The 21,502-nt window shown below is 40.2% G+C and overlaps 1 protein-coding gene across 2 annotated transcripts in view; it reads left to right on the top strand.

Moving 5' to 3' along the window:
- The window catches only part of USP24 (ubiquitin specific peptidase 24), a 143,644-nt gene that overhangs the window by 32,693 nt on the left and 89,449 nt on the right, over window positions 1-21,502 (top strand). For both annotated transcript variants that reach the window (XM_058656156.1, XM_058656161.1), the window contains exons 4-12: window positions 1,051-1,194; window positions 1,794-1,916; window positions 8,663-8,698; window positions 9,073-9,138; window positions 14,307-14,372; window positions 15,803-15,877; window positions 16,654-16,812; window positions 18,574-18,688; window positions 18,886-18,989. In XM_058656156.1, the coding sequence (XP_058512139.1) occupies window positions 1,051-1,194; window positions 1,794-1,916; window positions 8,663-8,698; window positions 9,073-9,138; window positions 14,307-14,372; window positions 15,803-15,877; window positions 16,654-16,812; window positions 18,574-18,688; window positions 18,886-18,989 (888 nt within the window). The remainder of the gene's footprint in view (window positions 1-1,050; window positions 1,195-1,793; window positions 1,917-8,662; window positions 8,699-9,072; window positions 9,139-14,306; window positions 14,373-15,802; window positions 15,878-16,653; window positions 16,813-18,573; window positions 18,689-18,885; window positions 18,990-21,502) is intronic.

The following is a 21,502-nucleotide window of genomic DNA, read 5'->3' as shown; positions in this document are numbered from 1 at the left end:
CAGAGGCATGGCTAACACAATGTTGCTAGTGCACAGTAGGTTCCCGCTGAAGGGAAGTGTTACAAAAAGGTGACACCTACATGCCATTGTAAGTGGCCCTTTTGACTCCTCATTCCTGTTGTGGCAGTTCCTCCTGCATCAGAAGTCTGAACACTGGAATCTGGTTTCTCTTTCATAACTAGAAGTTTCCTGTTAATAAAATATGTCCTTTAAAAAATTTATGTTTATTGCAGGAAAAAAAACAGTATTATAGTGTCAGAACTATTTTAAGTTCACATGAACTAAAAAAATTATTACTTTTGTACATACACAAAGGAAAATATAAGCAAACTAAATGAGCGGTATACTAGAACTTTTCCACATCCAAATCCTGCTGTTGTTTGCTCAACAGATGAGGTTATGCTATTTCTGAGGTGTTAAAATCATAAAATAAAATATATGTTAGAACCCATGAGATATTAAGGGATCTTCAAAAAATTCATAGGAAATGTATATTATGAAAGAATTGCTCATGAATTTTAACTTTCCAAACCAAAACAAAAATTTTTCCCACAAACTTTTTGAGGTACCCACATGTTGTGTGTGTTGATATGCTTTCACATTGGTGCTTGGGAGGTCTGTGTGTAGTGTGTGGGAATTGTACCTTGGTCAAGATGAGAGAATTTTTAGCCTCTGGGAACTCAGTGACTCTGAGAGGCCACACAGCCAGACAACAGCAGTAATAGGTATTAATCTCAGATTTTATTCTCTACCTCTTGGCCTCCTCTAGTAATAATAAAACAAAACAGAGAAGCAAGCAAAAATTTAGTTTTAAACAAATGGCTGTTTAGCAAGGAAGCTAAAAGGTGAAAGCAAACCTCTGTGTAGACTTTGAAATAAATGGACCAGCAGAGGGACTACAGCTGTGTGTGTTTTAAGGCAAGTCATTTGCGTAAAAAAGTGTTTTAAAAAATTTTTTGTTCATAATGTCCTGATTATTTGAAATTGACCTGATAAATGGTGGATATATTTTTCAAGTTAGATTCTAGATTGCTTTTTATGTTTTCGTAGCTCCTGACATCAAGTGCTGTTCACAAGTGGGGTACTGAAATTCATGAAGGAATCTACAACATGTTGATGCTGTTAATAGAATTGGTTGCAGAGAGAATAAAACAAGATCCAATTCCTATTGGTCTCCTGGGTGTGCTTACAATGGTATAGTATCTCTAAGATGAATTACTGTGTTTTGGTTTTATTTAAAATACTTAACTATTTTGTGACTTGTAATTGAGAATGATTTTGACTAACCTGTTAGAATCTTTGCTTTTTATCTGAACAACAGAGCAATATGTTTTTATTTGTAATTTTGATGTTTTTTTAATCTGTTGATTAAACAGCTTTTCCGTATCCTTTCTTGATTATTCAACTTCTTAAATATTTTCAGAGTCTTCACGTAGTTTGGTTTTTGAGCTTTTTCTTTCCTGACTTTTGTCTTCTCTGCCTCCTTTGCCCAGCTCTGCCTGAGGTAGCGCTAAGACCTATGGAGCTTTACCATGCCTTAGCTTAAGCCAGAGCTCTCTAGGTGTCAGCTCCTCCTTTCCCTGCATGGTGAGCAGTGAACAGGCCAGGAGAGCCTCACGGCTGGCCTGCCAGCCACTGTGCCTCTGAATTGGCTGCAGCCTCTGCTTTGTAGTTATGCTTGAAAGATTCTGTTAGCACCAATTCCAAAGCTATCTTTTTATCTTCTTTCCTAATGCTAAAATGTGTTGCCATAGGAATAGATGATAAGATTTCTCTGTTCCCTTTGAATCTAGGCTTTCAATCCGGATAATGAATACCACTTTAAAAACAGAATGAAAGTGTCTCAAAGGAATTGGGCAGAAGTGTTTGGAGACGGAAATATGTTTGCCATTTCACCTGTATCTACTTTCCAAAAGGTAAACAGTTTTGCTTCATCTTTTGATAGAGCACTTTGTTGAAAGAGTGTTTTTTTTTTTTTTTTTAAGATTTATTTATTTTATTACAAAGTCAGATATACAGAGAGGAGGAGAGACAGAGAGGAAGATCTTCTGTCCGATGATTCACTCCCCAAGTGAGCTGTAACAGGCCGGTGCTGTGCCGATCCAGAGCTAGGAACCAGGAACTTCTTCCTGGTCTCCCACACGGGTGCAGGGTCCCAAAGCTTTGGGCCGTCCTCAGCTGCTTTCCCAGGCCACAAGCAGGGAGCTGGATGGGAAGTGGAGCTGCCGGGATTAGAACCGGCGCCCATATGGGATCCCGGCGCGTTCAAGGCGAGGACTTTAGCCGCTAGGCCACGACGCCTGGCCCTGAAAAAGAGTTTTTATGCTACAAAAATGACAGCTCTTATAGAAAAACAAAATAATCTATGAAAAATGACAAACATCCTATATGCTTTATAAAATCACCTAAGTTTTTTTCATATATTATGTGCTTTTTCCATAGTTACTAACATTAGTTAACACTAAGTACATTTTTGTAAAATTTGAAGGATTCTTAGGGAAATAAATGACTTTAATATGCTATATATTAATTTAATTGGTATTCCAGTTTCTTAGAAGTATTTAACAGATGACAGCTTTTGAAATGATTTGAAATAACCAATTGTACCTGAAGAAAAAAATTATCAGATGTATAATTTTCTTTTATGTTCCATAAGCATTAATATTTTGACTTTTTCATCCAAAACCTGTATGCGTGTGTGTGTGTGTGTGTGTATTATGTAATAGCACCCACAAGAGTATAGTATGAGCAGTCCTAGTTTAAACACTGGCTTTTGAGATACAGTGGAGCAAGTCACTTTTTGATACACAGCTTTTGCATTGCTTTAATATCAGAATTAGATCAACAATTATTTATTCATAATGTTTGTGGTAGTGGTATTCTACATTTCAGTTATATAATTAGGCCTTTGCCTTTAATATAAAGAGTTATAAGACACAGTGCCTACTTTATGGTATGGTGGGAGAAATATGAAACAAGAAGTAGAGCATAATAAACAATAGATACAGTTACAATAATATGTATTATGCAGAGAATTTGGGAGCTAGGTGAGGACTAACCTGCCTTTGTCAAGTTAGAATACTTCAGAAAGGCAGTAACAGCTGAGCAGAGAGCTGGTAAATGTGCATTCTGGAATTTAATGGGCACAGCAACTCTGTTAGAAACAGTTTTTGCACCCATTCCTTAAATGAGAAACAGACAAATGGAGGTCAAGTACTTGACTAAGACCATATGCGTCTCGTGGTAGAATCCTTGCGGTCGCACCGTAGAGTCTGCAGTCTTTGTTGAATACAGTTCTGCTTCTCAACATGTTAAGAATCTTCCCTTCAGTTTGTTTTGAGAATTATGTGCCGCATGGGGTTTCACTATAATAAGCAATAAGCACATGTTCATTCTTTTCCCGAGTTACGAATACGCAGCAGCTGAAGCCCAGAGGCATCAGTCCATTTCCCCCTCTTCCTGTTAATAAGCGCTAGTCTGCCCTCCTTGCTGGCTTCTCAGGCATTTTACTCCCTAGGTTTTCTTTTCCTCTGGTATATCCACAATCTTTAGAGGATTATTCAGTCACTGTTGAATCTCTCCTGTTGTTTGTAGGATGCTCTGGTTTTTCCCACCTTTAAATACTCTGCCTTTCAAAACAGATCCCACTGTACGATTAGCCTGGTCTTCTGCTCCCCCTCTCACTGGTTCACTCCCCAAGGAGCCACAGTGGTCAGAGTTGAACCAATCTGAAGCCAGGAGCCAGGAGTTCTAAATCTCCCACCAGGTGCAGGATGCCAAGACTTTGAGTTATCCTCCACTGCTTTCTCAGCCATAAGCAGAGAGCTAGATGGGAAGTGGAGCAGCCAGGACACAAACTGGTGTTCTTAAGGGTTGCTGTGCTTGGAGGTAAAGGATTAGCCAATTAAGCCATCACACTGCCCCAAGATCTCTTGTTGTTTTAAACTTGTCATTTTTTCTGTCATGGCAATTAAGTAGGACATTCTTTTTTTTTGCTTCAAATTCATTAGACTTCTGAAAATCTAAGGAATCAGTTTGGAAAATTTCTCAACCATTGTCTTTTAAAATACTGCTTTTTCCCATGAGTCTCTTTTCTGGTACTGTGAACACATGTTAGACTGTCTCATACTGTCCATGCCCCTTTTTGTGTTTTCCATGTTTTTGTCTTATGCTGTGTTCATACATTTTTCCAGGTCTATACTTTAATATTTTTCTATTTGTTTTGAAACTACTCTTTACCATATCCATTGAAGTCTTTAATTTTAGGTAGTCATTTACATAAATTGTTTGTTTTTCTCTTGACTGTTTAGTCATTTCTGTTGGTTTCAAAAAAAAGTATTATTTATTTATTTATTTATTTTGTTTATTTGAGAGACAGAGAGTCAGATTCTACTGGTTCACTCCCCAGTTGCCTGCAATAACTCATCTGGGACCAAAGCTGAGAGCTTGAAGTTCAGGCCACATTTCTCAAACAGGTGGCAAAAACCCAGTTATTTGAATGCTTCCAGGTTGTGTATTAGCAGAAAGCTGGAGCCAGAGCCAGGCAGTCCAACTCAGGTGCTTCAGTAACTGTTGTGCTAAACGCTTGCCCTCAAATATGTGTATATGTCATGTTTACATATCAACATGCTGTGCCATTGCACTTTGTCTAAGAGATACCTTCCATTCTCAGGGATCAAATTATTCAGTTTCTGTATTGCTGAGCTTACCCTCTGTATTTCATACTGCATGCTTTACTGTGTTTGTAAAACTACTTTTATGTTGGTTTTTCGGTGACTCCATGTTTCTCAGATTTTAGGTAGGACTGGTTTTTGGTTTTTTGTTTGTTTTTTTTTTTTTAAAGATAAAAAAATGCCAGTTTACTAGTTCACTTCCCAAATGCAGACAACTGAGTTCAAAGCCAGGAGTTGTCAACTTAGTCGGTGGCTCTCCTGTGCGTGGCAGGAACCCAGTCACTTCAGCCCTCACTGCTGCCAGCCAGAGTCTGTACCAACAGGAAGCTGGAGTTGGCGACCCAGCCAGGTATCACCCAGGCACTGCACTTGGGGATGTGGGCCCTTTAACCAAGCATCTTAATGACTAGATCAGATGTCCAATAGGGATGTTTTTTGAGGCCTGAGTTGAAAGTTGTTTCTTCCAAAAAGGATTATTTTCACTTTTCCTGGTTGCCTGCAAGTCCCATAGTCCAGGGCCATTTTTTCAGATTATAAAGTCACTGTATATTTGAGCAGCAAAGCCTGAAGAGGGGGAAATTTGGTTATAAATGCTTGAAAAGTTTTTGTTCCTTCCATGTAGTACCAGAGTCAAAATAGATAGACATTGGGCCCGGCGCCATGGCCTAGTGGCTAAAAGTCCTCGCCTTGAACGCCCCGGGATCCCATATGGGCGCCGGTTCTAATCCCGGCAGCTCCACTTCCCATCCAGCTCCCTACTTGTGGCCTGGGAAAGCAGTTGAGGACAGCCCAAAGCTTTGGGACCCTGTAGCCGCGTGGGAGACCAGGAAGAAGTTCCTGGTTCCTGGCATCGTATCGGCGCAGCACCGGCCTGTTACAGCTCACTTGGGGAGTGAATCATCGGATGGAAGATCTTCCTCTCTGTCTCTCCTCCTCTCTGTATATCTGACCTTGTAATAAAAATAAATAAATCTTAAAAAAAAAAATAGATAGGCATTTCAGTTCACCTTCAATAATGACATTGCTCAGTAACTTCCAACTGGAAATGACAAGCACTTGTGATTCTCCCTGCTGCCACTTGGGTTGTGTCCCATTTCTTACAAAACTGCAAGCGCAGGCCACAGGGTTCTGTGCACGGAGAGTTGACACTAGAGTCTGCTGACTTCACAGGATTCCTGCTTCCTCATTGTTTTAAACCCCTGAGCTTTTTGTACAACTCAGCTGTATCTTTTAAAGGATTGTTTTGTTTTGTTTTATGTTCTTATCCTTGATGCTAGTTATTTCTAGCTGGAGAGCTATTCAGGGGAACCAGGCTGAAGCCCCCTTGAACTCCTAGGCATTCTGTTCTACCTTCTTCTTGCATTTTGGTTAAGACACCAACCCTTCCATATGCTAAGTCAGGAGGAAAATCATCTCTTGACCCCACTGGCAGCGTCAGGCACAGATGCTTCTCCCTTCGTGTCCAGAACACTCCTTCTCTAGCTTTGCTGCCTGTCTGTAGGTTCCTCTATTGGCTCCTTTCCCTCCAGCAGCATTGATCCAGGGCTGTCCTCTGTGCCATGGTGCTTTGTCTAAGATATACCTTCCATTCTCGAGGATCAAATTTCAGCTTCCTGCCGGTGCCCCTACTACACAGCCCACCCCATTTCTATTTCTGGCCTGAATCTCTTTTTTGAGTACTCCAGCCCTGAAGAGTCAGCTCTCACCCCTTAGTTGTCACACAGTTCTCAGACTTAATATACCTGAAATGGAACTTGCTTTTGCTTCCAGAAGCCTAAATGTTCAAGCTGCAGACATAGGAGTCAGGCGTCATCTGTCCGTCCTCATCTCCATATGCAAACCATCAAGCAGTCCTTTGAGTTCATTTTGGATGCATCTTTGGTTGGCTTCTCTCTGCTCTGCTGCTGTCCAACTTCCCACCACCATATCCTCTCTGGCCACTGCATTGGTGTCCACTCTTCCATTCTCCAGAAAACTGCAACAGGAAATACTCTTGCTTCAGAACTGCTGTTCTTGCCTTCTGATGACAGGCTATAGTTTCTGCATGTGCTGGCCTGTACCTCTCTTTGCAACCTCCTCCATGTCGTTGTCCCCGACTATGACTGTTCCAGTCCAGAGAGTTTTCTGTTTTTCAGATGCAGTAGGTTCTTTTCTGTCTTCCTCCAACAGAACCTTTACCATTGCTGCCTTTCTGCTTACACATTGTTTAAGTGTTTGTTCCTCTTCATTGAGATGTTTATTTATTCATCTTAATTATTTGGAAGATAGATCTTTGCTCTGCTGATTCTTGCCCCAAATATGCTCAGGGCTAGGTCAGGGCTGGGCCAGACTAAAGCCAGAGCCAGGATCTCCAAATGGGTTTTTCCATGCAGGAATAGCAGGGGCCCAAGTATTTGAGCCATCACCCCTGCTCTAACAGGTGCCTTCGCAGAGAGCTGGACAGGCAGAGGTGGGACTTGATCCCTGCTCACCCATACAGGTTGTGGGCATCCCATGCAGCAGCTTAACTTGCTGCTCCATCACACATACCTCCAGGCTGTTCTTTAAATGACTCAATCTGTCTTATCCTTTAGGTTGCAGGTTAGAGATGACGTCTTTAGAAATGTCTTTTGTAACAACCATACTCCTGTTTTTCTTCTGAGGACCTTTTGTTTTCTCTTTGGTGGGACTTAGCACAGTTTGTATTTATCTTATGTATGTATAAGATATATATGGTTTACTTGGTGCCGTTGACAAAGGTGCCACATCTCAGTCACTGTTCTACATCCAGTCCTTACATTGGAATTGCTCAGAAAAGGAGGGAAAAAGAGAGCTTACTGAAGGGCATTAGTTAATGATAGAACTGGCACTAAAACTTTAATCTCTTGGTTCCTGATTTACTAATCTTTAGGTAATTAATTCTTAATTTCTAAAATGTAACTTTATTAGAAAATGCAATTCAGATTGTCCTTTGCATCAGAAAGCTGAAACAACTGTCAGCTACCCAGAAGTGCATTAATGCTCCACATTGAGGACATTTCTTCAAAATACACATAACAGATTCCCATAACTGCATACAGCAAAGTCAGAGATTTGTGTTAATACAGTACCCAATCCACTGTGGTGAGCGTGTAAACTAGTGCAGCCACTAGGTAAGACAGTATAGAGATTCCTCTGAAATCTGAAAATAGGTTTACCATGGGTCCTAGCCGTCCCACCCCTGACAGTTGATCCAACTAAAATATAATCAGCGTATGATATTATTTTGTGTTTATGGCAGCTCAGTTCATAATAACTATGATATGGAATCAACTCAGATATCCAAAACTGATGACTGGATAAAGAAAACGTGATAAATGTGTATATACTGTGGGTATACTGGGGAATACTGCTCAGCCATCAAAAGAATGAAATCTTGTCTTTTGCAACTAAATAGCTGCAGTTGGAAATCGTTATGCTTAGTGAAATAAGCTAGACTGAGAAAGGCAAATATGTGTTTTTCCCTGATCTGTGGTAACTGCTAGAGTACAAAATATGTAATCTAAAAATATATAATAAATACAAGCAAGATTTTTGAGATTTTGAGAACTGGTTATTGTTTACAGCCTTTTATGTGTTCTTGAGGAATAGTAGGGTTTTTATCCTACTTTCTAGTTGCTGATTTTGTGTAACGGGGTGTTAAACCTGTGTTTGAAAGTAAACTGAAAGTATGCCATTGTAAAAATGTAGGCCAAAAAAAAAAAAAAGGAAGGCAGAGGGTGGGTGGGGAATATATGCAGGAGAAAGAGTGTGGAGGGGACTGTAACACTATGTTCATAAATCTGTTTTATGAAATATGTGCATCTTTTTCACTTTATATATTAAATAAACACTGTGAAAAGCCTTTCAGAGTATTTTTCTGATTTTATTATTTTCTCCGTGGCTTTATTTTAGATAGAAGAAATGTAAAAAAAGAGCTAATGCAAAAACTTTTCTGTTATAATCTCAACCTCAGTTTTCTTTTTTCACAGGAGCCACATGGATGGGTTGTGGATTTGGTCAATAAGGTAAAGAACTTTGGTTAATATGGCCATGGAGTATGTTCTCTCTTTTCTAAGGCAATTTCCCAGAATTTGATAGCTCAAGCCAGTGTTAGCTATTGGGAATAGTACAGTTTTCTTTCTTTCTTTTTTTTTTTTTTTTCTCCTTGTGAATGGTCACTACTAGTGGCCTACATTTTTCGTTCTTCCTTTTTTTGTGTGGAGCTGAGCATTTATGTTTAGACTTAGCTCATGAGCTGCAGTATACCACAGGAGCACTAGACTGTGGTGATTGTTTCCAGACTGACACCATGAGGAACAGTGACAGAGTAACCTTAGTTCCTTGCTTGCATGATTAATGTATAGTATTTAAAAATGGATCTGTTCCTTTTTCTTCTCAGTTTGGAGAATTAGGAGGATTTGCAGCAATTCAAGCCAAGCTCCATTCAGAAGACATAGAACTTGGGGTAAGTTAAACTGTGCATGTGCCCAGTGTGGAAGTTCACTCATAACCAGGGATTTGCTGCAGAACGCTTAAAGCTCGCTGTTAAATTAAATATGAACCTTCACAGGAACAGATTCCATAATTCTAATACCAAAAAAAAAAAAAAGATATTCCTAATCATAACAATTTCCATCTAGGATATTTGGGTTTTTGACTGCTCTATATTCCCTTTGCCTATGATAGCTTTTCCTTAATCTTTGGTAGTCTCATGAAGTGATCTTACTGTTTGTTTAAAGCTGGGTGCTGGTGTTGGGGTATAGTGTAAAACCATCTCCTGTGACTGGTATCCCATATGGGTGTGGGTTACGTCCCAGCTGCTCTGTTCCTGATGCGGCTCCCTGCCCATGGCCTGGCAAAAGCAGTGGAAAATGGTCCAAGTCCTTGGGCCCCTGCCACCCAGCTGGGAGACCCAGATGAAACTGCTGGTTGGCCCAGCCTCAGCTGTTCTGGGGATCTAGGGAATGAACCAGCAGATGGAAAGTATCTTTCTCTTTTTCTCTCTTTTTCTGCCTTTCAGATAAATAAATCTTAAATATATATATATATGGGCTCGGCGGCGTGGCCTGGTGGCTAAGGTCCTTGCCTTGATCCCATATGGCCGCTGGTTCTAATCCCGGCAGCTCCACTTCCTCGCTGTCTCTCCTCCTCTCAGTTCTTCTGACTTTGTAATAAGAATAAAATAAATCTTTAAAAAAAAAATATATATATATATATATATATAAAATGTGTGGCAGATACATTACATAATAGAGGTGTTAACTCAGTTAAATGATTGTTTAAATAAGAATTTGTTTCATGGTGTCAGAGACAACCAAGAACATTCTATTTATTTTTTTTTAAAGATTTATTGTATTACAAAGTCAGATATACAGAGGAGGAGAGACAGAGAGGAAGATCCTCCGTCCGATGATTCACTCCCCAAGTGAGCCACAACGGCCGGTGCTGCGCCGATCCGAAGCCAGGAACCAGGAACCTCTTCCAGGTCTCCCACACGGGTGCAGTGTCCCAATGGATTGGGCTGTCCTCGACTGCTTTCCCAGGCCACAAGCAGGGAGCTGGATGGGAAGTGGAGCAGCCGGGATTAGAACTGATGCCCATATGGGATCCCGGGGCTTTCAAGGCGAGGACTTTAGCCTCTAGGCCATGCCGCCGGGCCCGAACATTCTATTTTAACAAGACTGTTGGCTATGCTTTTTGTTGCTAATAAGGAGCTATGAATGATATGGGAGCTGAGAGCCCTCCCTGAGATGCCGTCTTTTTATTTTTTTCATACCAGCTTCATTTACTCAGAAAATTGACAGGGAATAACCTAATCTTCATTTTTCTTTTTACAGACTGCTGGCCTGTTTGTAGCACAGAGCACTTTATTCTACTCTCTAGACAATAAATTGTTCAGTTAAAATGGTTTAGTATGTACTTGGCATGTGTGATGCTAAGTTAGCTGCTGGGAGTTCCCCAGTGCAGAGGGCAAGTGGCTGCACATGGTGCTTACTGTAGCAGCTCTCCCAGTGGGACTGAGCAAGGGCCCCCCGTGGTCTCTGCTGGCTGAGGGCTTGAGAGAATCCGGGGAGAGAAATGGATGATGTGGCAATGGATTGGCCCTTGGCAGCTACCAATGTTTATTCTTACAGATCAATTGTTTGTGAGGACTTGACAATCATAAGGGAGTCCTTGGACTGAGTTGTTTTACTGTGTCCTATGACCATGTAAGTGTGTTGGAAATGCCTTTATTGACCTGGAAGAGAACAGGCAGAGATTTAAAAAGAAGCAAAGCCTCTTCAGGTCTTTGGATAATATCAGAAATTAACTTTTTTTTTTTTTTTTTGGATAAATCAATTGGTTTCAAAGTTAGAGTGACAGGGCTCAGTGGCTAATCCTCCTCTTGCAAGCGCCAGGATCCCATTATGGGAGCCAGTTTGTATCCCAGCTGCTCCACTTCCCATCCATCTCCCTGCTTGTGGCCTGGGAAACAGTAGAGGATGCCTCAAAGTCTTGGAACTGTGCATCCATGTGGGAGACCCAGAAGAAGCTCCTGGCTCCTGGCTTCAGCTCAGCTCAGCCCCAGCCATTTGGGTAGTGAACCAGCAGATAGAAGACGTTTCTTTGTCTCTCCTTCTCTCTATAAATCTGCTCTGCCTTTCCAATTAAAAAAAATTATATATATATATATATATATGCAACAACCAGCATTGAGCTAGGCTGATGCCAAGAGCCATGGGCTCCTTCTGCTGCTTCCTTGTGAGTTCTCAGCACTAGGGCCACCTTCTGCTGCTTTTCCAAGTGTGTTGACGTGGAGCTGGATGAGAAGTGGAATAGCTAGGCTTCAAACTAGCTCTCAGAGAGGGGATGGGATACCAAAGTTACAGCAGCTTAACTGACAATGCCTGTTTATAAAAAATATTAAAACACTCACTAATTCCCTACAAAACCAACATTTACCTTATGAACAAAAAGGGAGAGAAGGAGACTAAAATAACTATTTGCACTTGATGTGGAATTACATTGTTTAGGTTGTATTGAAGAAATGATGGTAAAACTTGGGCTTCAGAGAAAGAGACTGCAAAGGTTTAGACTTTAATCATTTTCATCTACTTGAAAGGCAGAGAAACACAATGTCACTTTGTATATGTTTATTCATTCTTCGAATGTTCATAGCAGCCAGGAATGGGATTAAAGTGAAGATAAGATCCTGGAAGTGCATCCAGGTCTTCATGTGGGTGTCAGGGCCTCAAGTATCCGAGCCATGCCCTGCAGCCTCCTAGGGTGTCTCTTAGTAGGAAGCTGGATCTGAAGCAGAGTAGTGGAAACCAGCACTTTGATTGTAGATGCAGACATCCTGAGCGGCAGCTTGATTCGCTGTTTCACAACACCCAACCTGGGATTCTAATCTTAGCAACAGATATAACTAAAAATTTTTAAGTGCCTGAATTCTGACCAGTTAAGGAGGCTGTGTCCCAGAATAAATTTAGGCCATTTAATAAGACAAAGTGCAAGTCATGTATTTTTGAATTTGAAAAATACTATGGGGAAAGTCCCACTTGCCCCAACAGTTAAGAATATCTGTACAAAGTAAGAATTAAAGTTGTTTTTTCCTCCCTCACCCTCACACATGAAAACCTCCTTAGCATTAGTTACCCAAGCTGTGCCTGGTCTCCTCATACCTGTTTCTCTCTCTCTCTCTCATTCCCTCCCATACTAAATTTTATTCAGTCAAGCCTATAGCTTGTATATAGTGTGATACTTCTGAGTTTTTGCTAATACAAAAACTTAGTGTTTCTTAACTGTGTTATAAAGACTATAAAAATTGAAAATTATAATTGACAGTGCTGTCTGTATTTTTTTTCCAAAATGCTTGTACCAATCTCTATTCCACAAACCCTTTCATAATTCTCTTGTTAGTGCTAAGTATTTTCAGTCCTTAATTTTTCCTGTGTGATGAATAAGAAAAGGTATTATTTAATGTGAAAATCTTTGCTTTTCAGTGAGCTTACATGTATTTTTTTTTTTTTAATTTTATTTTAAATTCATTAATTACATTGTATTATGTGACACAGTTTCATAGGTACTGGGATTCTCCCCGCCCCTCCCCAAACCCTCCCACCATGGTGGATTCCTCCACCTTGTTGCATAACCACAGTTCAAGTTCAGTTGAGATTCCCGTATTTTTTTTTTTTTGAGATTTGATTTTATTTGAGATTCCCCCAAACTCCCAACCCATATATTTTCTGAATTCTTGGATGTTTGTATTTCCCCTGTGAATTTGCTAGTAATTGAGGCCTCTTTGCAGATGCCTAATATTTAGAAATTGTTTTTGTGTTCATAGTAATGTTGTACTATTTTATGTATTTGCAAATTTTTTGAATATTTCTTCACACAAGTGTTTTTCTTCATTTTTATTGATGACATTTTTGCATGAAGATATTTCAAGATTTTATGTAGTCAAAAGATTTTTAATTTTTTTTGAAAGGCAAAGTTGCAGAGAGGGAGAAACAGAAAAATCTTCCATCCAACTTGTTTATTCCCCAGTGGCCACATAGCCAGGACTGTTCCAGGAGCCAGGAACTCTATTCAGATCTCCCACCTGGATGCCAGGGCACAATACTTAGGTCATGTTTCATTGCTTTTTCCAGGCCATTAGCAGGGAGCTGGATCAGAAGTGGAGCAGTCAGAACTCAAACTGGTACCCATATGGGATGCCAGCTTTGCAGACAGTGACTATACCTGCTATACTACAATGCTGGCGCCTTTAAAAGGAAGATTTTTTTTAAAACTTGTTTAGACAATATTCTCTCACCTCAAGAGTATAGAATGTAGGTAGGCAGGTAGATAACAGTTTTAATTATTTTAGACTTAGCTCTTTAATTTAGAGCTTATTATATCTATTATTGAAGGCAGGGATCTATTTCTGTCATCTGCCAGATGGTAACCAGTGTGGATATCCAAATAGGTAGACTCTGTTGAAGAACTTGTCTTACCCCCATTGTTTGTATTTGCCAGCTATGTGGTGTGTCAGAGTCCCTGTGATGTGGATGTGGCCCCACCAATCATCCACTCATTCTTTGCTCCATTTCTGTATTACAGATAGTGCCAGTACTGCCCAGTACTGTCAGTGCTGGAATATTGTGATGGTTCTCATAATTCTGCTCTTCTGGATGAAGGCAGCACATCGGGTTCTCTTCTGAGCTCATGTTTGGAATTGTGCTCAATTCACATCCTTCTGAGGGAATTGAAATTTTTACCACGCTGTTCTTTCCATCTGGGAAATAGTGTCTCCCCATTTATGGAAACATTTTTTTGTATATTTTGGAATAAAGTTTTAGAGTTTTTCTCAGATAGAGTGTTGCTTTTGATAAAGCCATATTCTTTTTTGTCTCCCCAAATTTCTTTTCCTTTCCAAAATAAAAATTTTTAAATATTCTGTAATGGATCTTTTGAATGATTGTATCCAGTTTTGTTGACATTTTCTGATTTAAGTTACATTGCATTTCTATGATTCAGATATATTGTCATCTTTCTACCAGTTCTGCTATCCCAGCATTAGTGCATCATTCCTCTTTGAATTTTCTCTGCTGTATAGAAGACTTGTTTAACTGTGCCCATTGATGTCTAACCTGCGGTGTGTCTGTGCAGGATGTCTCCGCCCTGGTGCAACCCTTAGGCGTGTGCGCAGAGTACCTGAATCCACCTGTGGTACAGGTAGGGGCAGCCACAGTTTTCTTTTCTTTTTTGTTTTTAACTTTATTTTTTTTTATTATTCATTAATTACATTGTATTATGTGACACAGTTTCATAGATACTGGGATTCTCCCCTCCCCTCCCCAAACCCTCCCCCCATGGTGGATTCCTCCACCCCCGTTGCATAACCACAGTTCAAGTTCAGTTGAGATTCCCTCATTGCAAGCATATACCAAATCTAGAGTTCAGCATCTTATTGTCCAGTCAAGTTCAATGGCTTCTTAGGTAGACCCTCTCTGGTTTGAAGACAGAGCCAGCAGAGTATCATCCCGATCAATTAAAAGCTGCAACATACCATCAGCAGCCACAGTTTTCATAAGCTGAGACGCAGCATGTTTTTTTCCTTTCAGGTTATTTAGAATTGTCCGTAACTCAGAGTAACAACTTTTTTTCAGAATAGCTATGACTAAAACCATTTATCAAAAAATAAACAAAAAATGCTAAATAATTTGAAGTAGGAGTAGAGGAGACCTCTCAACATTTGAGAAGGTGGTTGGTTACCTTTTCAACTTGTTTTATCAAGTTTAATTTCAGGTTATTTTCATTTCCTGTCTGTATAGTAGGCAGAGAAACCTCTCTCGATGAGGTTGCTGAAGGGTTCAGTTCCAGTATGTATTCAAGTAGATCAGTATGGAGCAGTGAGCCAGGCTCACTCGGTTGCCAAGTCGCCCACTTCTGTGTAGCACTTAGCAGCACGTCTTGTCTAATTGCTGTTCCACAGAAAACTGTAGAATGGTCCAAGGTAGGAGCATTCAGTTTTCTAAGCTAAAGAAATATTACCTTTCTGAACAGAATGTCATACTGAAATATCTCCATTTATCATTTTCTTTATAAATAAATCTGAAACCTGTAACTCTTTTAGAGATATTTTTAAAATACCACAAATGGTTTTGAAGGCATGGTGTCCTTTGGAAGCAGTGTTTTGGATGTACTACTCCACCTTCCCCATTCTGGAGCAATATGTTGTGTGAGTCATCTATAGACTTCACTCATCAGCAAGCAGAACAGTTCATAAGGCAGTGCATTTTGCAGAGTGTGCTTATGTTCACTTTTTAAAAATCAAGTGCAAAACATTTTCTGTGACAAAAATAATAGACTTAATGTTTTGAAAGTCCATGTGTCTTATTTTACTTGCTCTTCACAATTAATCTTGTAAGATAGAAATGATAGCAACCGCACCCTTTTTTGTTTAAGGCAGCTGAGGTACAGAATGAGTTATGAGCATATGTGGGACAGTAGTAGCTGGTTAGTGGGGTCTCTTGTACTAGAAATCACATTTGTCATTACAAATTTGCCTTTGTGAATTGTAAAGGAAGAAGCATCTTCTCTCTTCTCTCTACCTGGGGGTCTGTTGGAGAGTTCCTGTTAACTATAGCTCTTTGTTTCTGCAGCCCATGCTCGACCCAGTCATTCTTACCACAATTCAGGATGTGCGGAGTGTGGAAGAGAAGGACCTCAAGGACAAGGTATGTGCTGTTTCCAGTCAGGTGGGCTGGCACTGGGTAGACCCCAAGAGCCCAAGAGCAGTGCCAGAATGTGGTGGGGCTTATGCCCCGTTGCCCTTTGGAGTTCGCTTACATGTAATCACATCTGATTAACTTTACATTTCTAATGCTACCTCAATGGTAGAATACTTACAATGATTCATTCTCAGTGTTTGAGACCAGTCAGAATTTTACTCACCTGATTTTGATGGTGTTTTAACAACCATTTTGGAATAAAGGAAACTTTAACATACTGCAGTAATTAAAAGTTTATCCAAAGGTCTGGAAAGCAATTTTGACATTAAAACGGAATGCCCTTCTCTCTGTCTCTCCCTTGATAGAGGCACCGTTGAACAGTTATGATGGAACCTCGCGGTCCATCATTGCGGGCAAGGACAATGGCAGAGAGTCCAGCATCCTGTTGTCAGGATATAGTGAACAGTTTCTGACTTCGCGATAAAAAATAAATCTTTAAAAAAAAAACAACTTAATGCCCTTGAATTTCTCAGGGAACCATCCCCTTTCCCTTGCTGCTCACCCATAAGCTAACTTTTGTTTAGAAACAAAGTAGTTTCGGTGTGTGTGTGTGTGTGTGTGTATTTAGAAACAAAGTAGTTTCTGGTGTGTGTGTGTGTGTGTGTGTTTAGAAACAAAGTAGTTTCTGGTGTGTGTGTGTGTGTGTGTGTGTGTGTTTTGCCAAAATTGAGAACAGAATAGTTTCACAGTTTCTTTCTTGTTTTGTTTTCATTAAACAAAAGAGACTGGTTAGCATCCCGGAGCTCTTGTCTGCTATTAAGTTACTTTGCATGTGCTTCCAACCGGAGCTGGTGACAGTTGTAGATGACCTTCGCCTGGATATCCTGCTGCGCATGCTGAAATCACCGCATTTCAGTGCTAAGATGAATTCCCTCAAAGAAGTAAGTTTTACATTTCTTTCTAAAAGACTAATATTGACAGTTTTAAATTATGCTAAAATTTGTGGTTACTGATATTAAAATGCTAGGAAATAACTTTTTAAAAAGATTCTTTAAATTTACTTTGAAAAGGCAGTTACGAGAAACACACCTTCCATCCACTGGTTCGCTTCTCAGATGGCTGCAATCGCAGGAGATGTGCCCAGCCAAAGCCAGGAACCAGGAGCCTTTCCTGGTCTCCCATGTGGGCACAGAGTCCCAAGCACTTGGGCCTTCCCAGGCACATTATAAGGAGCTGGATTAGAAATGGAGTGACCAGATCTCAGATTAACACCCGTATGGGATGCTAGTATGGCAGGTGTCACAAATAAGCCCCAGAAATTATTTCTTTTAATAATAAAAAAGAGGTGACAGTAATTACACATAAAATGTTTATGATTGTATATTAGTAGAGCCATCTTATATGTGTTACAAATTTCATTCTCAGATTTTTTTATGTACTTAATTGTTCTTGTGAAATTTCGTAGAATTTTGAGATTTACATTTTACCCTAAGGGTGCAGTTGTTTTTCTTTTATCACAGATATGGGTTTACTTAAAATTTCCAAGTGGGGTTAGAACACAAACAAAATGACTTAGTCTGCATTGGTATAAGCAAAATGACAGAAGTAATTTTCTGTTATATCCTAAAGTTTTATCAAACTCACAGACTTCACAATTAGTTTTGATGAGTGAGAAGTGAAGCCAGTACAGGTTGGATATGATTACAGTTGTTTTTCCTTCAGTTTTGTGCTAGTCGGCGTCGCGGCTAGAGTGAAGTACACTTATCCTGAACCATGTTAGGCCAAAAGCAGAAATGTTTCGAAAGAAGGCTGGGCTGTTGCCTTTGAGTGAAGGATTGAGTAACCAGACCTTGAAAGAAGGGGGACTCATATAGGCAAGAGGGACAGTGAGAATCTGAGGTTTGACTCTGGTCAGATCTCTATGTGAGGCTTGCCTCCCTCTCCTGAGCACCCTTGTTTCCTCTCTTACTGCAGTGTGGCACCTTGAGAGAGGTGGTGGCCATGCATAGCCTTGAAGTTTTGCATCTTGTAATTCCCCTTATTTGAGAAGGACTCAGACTTTTCTTTTTGATCCCACTTGTGAAATTTGAAGGAAATGTGGAGCAGGTATTTGACCTTGCAGTTAAGATACTCATATCCCTTATCACAGTGCCTAGGTTAAATTCCCAGCTCTGCCTCCTAACTCCAGCTTCTAACCAATACAGAACCTGGAGACAGTGGAAATGGCTCAAGAATTGGGTTTCTGCCTCCTTCATGGGGGAATAGGATGTATTCTCTTGGCTCTTGGCTCCTAGCTCCTAGCTGCAACCCAAGCCCAGCCCTAGTCATTGCAAGCATTTAGGCAATGAACCAGTGAATGGGAAAGCTCATTGTCTCATGCTCTGTCTCTGTTTTGGTCTCCTTCTCTGTCTTGCAAATCAGAGTTTTTTGAAGGAATTTCCCTGATTAGATTTTGGATTTGGGTTAGATGCTTGGCCCTGAGCCTATCAGCAGTGTTTCAGGGAGTGTGAGCTATAATAATCATGTCCTGTTCTTTTTAAACAGACATCTCAAATAGTAGTCTGTTAATAAGTAATAACTGGCTTTCAGTATATTTTGATTAATTATCAGATCATATTGCAACACTAAAAAATAACAGGCTGTATATAAAGATTTCAATTATGCATATTATGTTCAGTGGCAATAATTCTTTCTTTTTATAGGTAACCAAGCTAATAGAAGATAGTACTTTATCCAAATCGGTGAAGAATGCTATAGATACAGATAGATTATTAGATTGGCTTGTTGAAAACTCAGTTCTGTCCATTGCACTGGAAGGTAAGTTGTTTTTAAAAAAATAGTTACTTCACATATGATTAAATAGCAGTTTTCTGTAAGAAAGGACACAAAATTGTTACTTTGCTTATATACTTCGAGTAATCATATAGCTTGTCACTGTTACTTTGAATTATTAGGATTATATTAAGGAATCAGTGTTCATTGTATCTGGCTTCTTTTGTTTTTTCTTTCATTAGGCAACATAGACCAAGCCCAGTATTGCGATCGTATAAAAGGAATCATTGAGCTCTTGGGCAGCAAATTGTCTTTAGATGAACTCACTAAAATTTGGAAGATACAGGTAAGTATATCAGAATGATCTTTACCTTTGCCTCACTTTTGGACTATAGGAAAGGAAGGAAGCACAGAAGTTCAACCTCTGCCTTGTACTCACCATGCAGCTGAGTCTAATCCAGTTTACAAATTTGAGGATATTTTTACAATTGCACATATAGGGGGATGATGCGATGGCTCAGCTGGCTGATCCTCTACCTGCTAGTGTCAGAATCCCATGTAGGTGCTGTTTTATGTTCTGGCTGCTTCACTTCTCATCCATTCATTGATTGTGGCCTGGAAAAGCAGTGGAGGATGGCCCAAAGCCTTATAACCCTGAACCCACATAGACCTGGAACAGGCTTACTGGCTTCAAATTAGCTCAACCCCAGCCATTGAAACCATTTAGGAGTGACCAGTGAATGGAACATCTTTCTCTTTCCTTCCTTCTCTCTGTAGATCTGCCATTCCAATAAAATAAATCTTTTTTTGAAGGGAAAAAAAAAAGATTGCATTTATAAAAAGGATTCCAGGGCCTGGCGGCGTGGCCTAGCGGCTAAAAGTCCTCCTTGCCTTGAAAGCCCTGGGATCCCATATGGGCGCCGGTTCTAATCCCGGCAGCTCCACTTCCCCTCCAGCTCCCTGCTTGTGGCCTGGGAAAGCAGTCGAAGACGGCCCAAAGATTTGGGACCCTGCACCCACGTGGGAGACCTGGAAGAGGTTCCTGGTCCCGGCATCGGATCTGCGTGTACCGGCCCGTTGCGGCTCACTTGGGGAGTGAAACATCAGATGGAAGATCTTCCTCTCTGTCTCTCCTCCTCTGTGTATATCCGGCTTTCCAATAATAATAATAAAAAAAAAATCTAAAATAAAAAGGATTCCAGTACTCACGAGAAGCTTCAAGATTCTAAGATGGGCTAGTCTTTTAATGTCTTAGATTAAAATATATGAAGTGTTTCCCAAAGATCATTTAGTAGTTAGAGGCAGAGCTACTAGGCTTGTTAGTCCAGTGTTCATCTCATCACATTACTTATTCATTTCACTAACCATGTTTTCTATCTTGTTATTACTTGAGGATTACGTGGTGATGTTAACCGATTTGCAGGTCTCCTAACTTAACAAAACTCTTACAGGTATGGCAGGGTTCAGTGTACCTAACCTTCAGTTGCTTTTTCCTTCTCTGTGGTCACAGTCCATTCTGTTAGTTTTCTTCTTTCTGACATTTTCTTTTGAACTTTCTTTTACTAATTTCATTTCTTCCACATTGCTTCTAAATACTGGCTTTTTCTAGTATTAGTACTTAGCCCCTTTCTCAGTGTAAATGCTTCTGTTCGTCAACTTCATCCATTCCTTTGATTCTTTTGTGTTCTTTTAACCTTGACCTCTTTTGTGGTTGTAGTGCAGCATTGTTAAGAATTTCACTAATGCATCTTTACATGTGGATCTTGTTGGCATCTCAGATTTATTAGATCTTCATTATGGTGGTATCCTTCATCTAGGTACTAACCCAGAAAGAAAGCTCTCAGTCAGAAGGTATTCAGGAAACAGAATACCATGCTAGATGTTTCAAACAGGGAGTGTGTAAAGGTGTTCTGAGGTTTGAGAGCAAAAAGAGAGAACAAGGAATATTGGGGGAGTGAAAAGGATGAAGAGATGTAGAGTCTAAGCAGAGGACACTGCTTTTAAAATGTTTTCAGTGTGTGTTAGGACAAAGAGATGCCCTTACTATCAAGGCTTCCAAAATGCCTCACTACTTAACCCAGCGCTTACATCGACTTTGTTTTCTTCTTTTTTCCTTATCCTATCCTGGATTTCTTTCTTTTTATTGGAAAGGCAAATTTATAGACAGGAGAGACATAGAGAACGATCTTCCAGCTGATGGTTCACTCCCAAAATAGCTACAGCAGCTGGAGCTGAGCCAATCCGAAGCCAGGAACCAGGAGCTTTTTCTGGGTCTGCCATGCAGGTCCAGGAGCAGAAGGCTTTGGAGCATCGTCTACTGCTCTCCTCAGTCACAAGCAGGGAGCTGAGTCAGAGGTGAAGCAGCCAGACATGAATTGGCACCCAAATGTGATGCTAGGGCTTGGAGGTGGAGGATCAGTCATCAGCCATCGCATCAGGCTATACTACATGTACTTTCTAAACTAAATGAGAAACACTTCTTCCTGCCTGCTCATTTCCCATCCCTGCCTCTCATTGGCAGAACATAGTAGAAAGATAGCTGTGATAATGGATGGTAAGACCATGATACATGTTAATTGATAGAGAATGGCATTAAAAAATGTTAATTTTGGTGTTAATTCACTTCCATGAATTTTTAAAGACCTTTTGCACATTCCTTCTGCATTGAATGAACAGCTCTTTATGCATAGTAGAAACTCAGAAAGTTCTTAAAGAACTAAATCCAGACATGTCCACTTTCTTTGAAGTTTCTCACATGAGGAGTAGTGAGGCCTGAGAGGGCCACGATTGAGGTATGAAGTGATTTTCCACCATGAAGTTGACAGGAGAGTCTGCAGTTCTGAAGCAGAGACTTTCTGC

Source organism: Ochotona princeps, chromosome 2, assembly GCF_030435755.1.
Source record: "Ochotona princeps isolate mOchPri1 chromosome 2, mOchPri1.hap1, whole genome shotgun sequence".
Taxonomy (NCBI): Eukaryota; Metazoa; Chordata; class Mammalia; order Lagomorpha; family Ochotonidae; genus Ochotona; species Ochotona princeps.
Note: the sequence above shows the minus strand (reverse complement) of the source record. Positions and strands in the feature narration are given on the sequence as shown.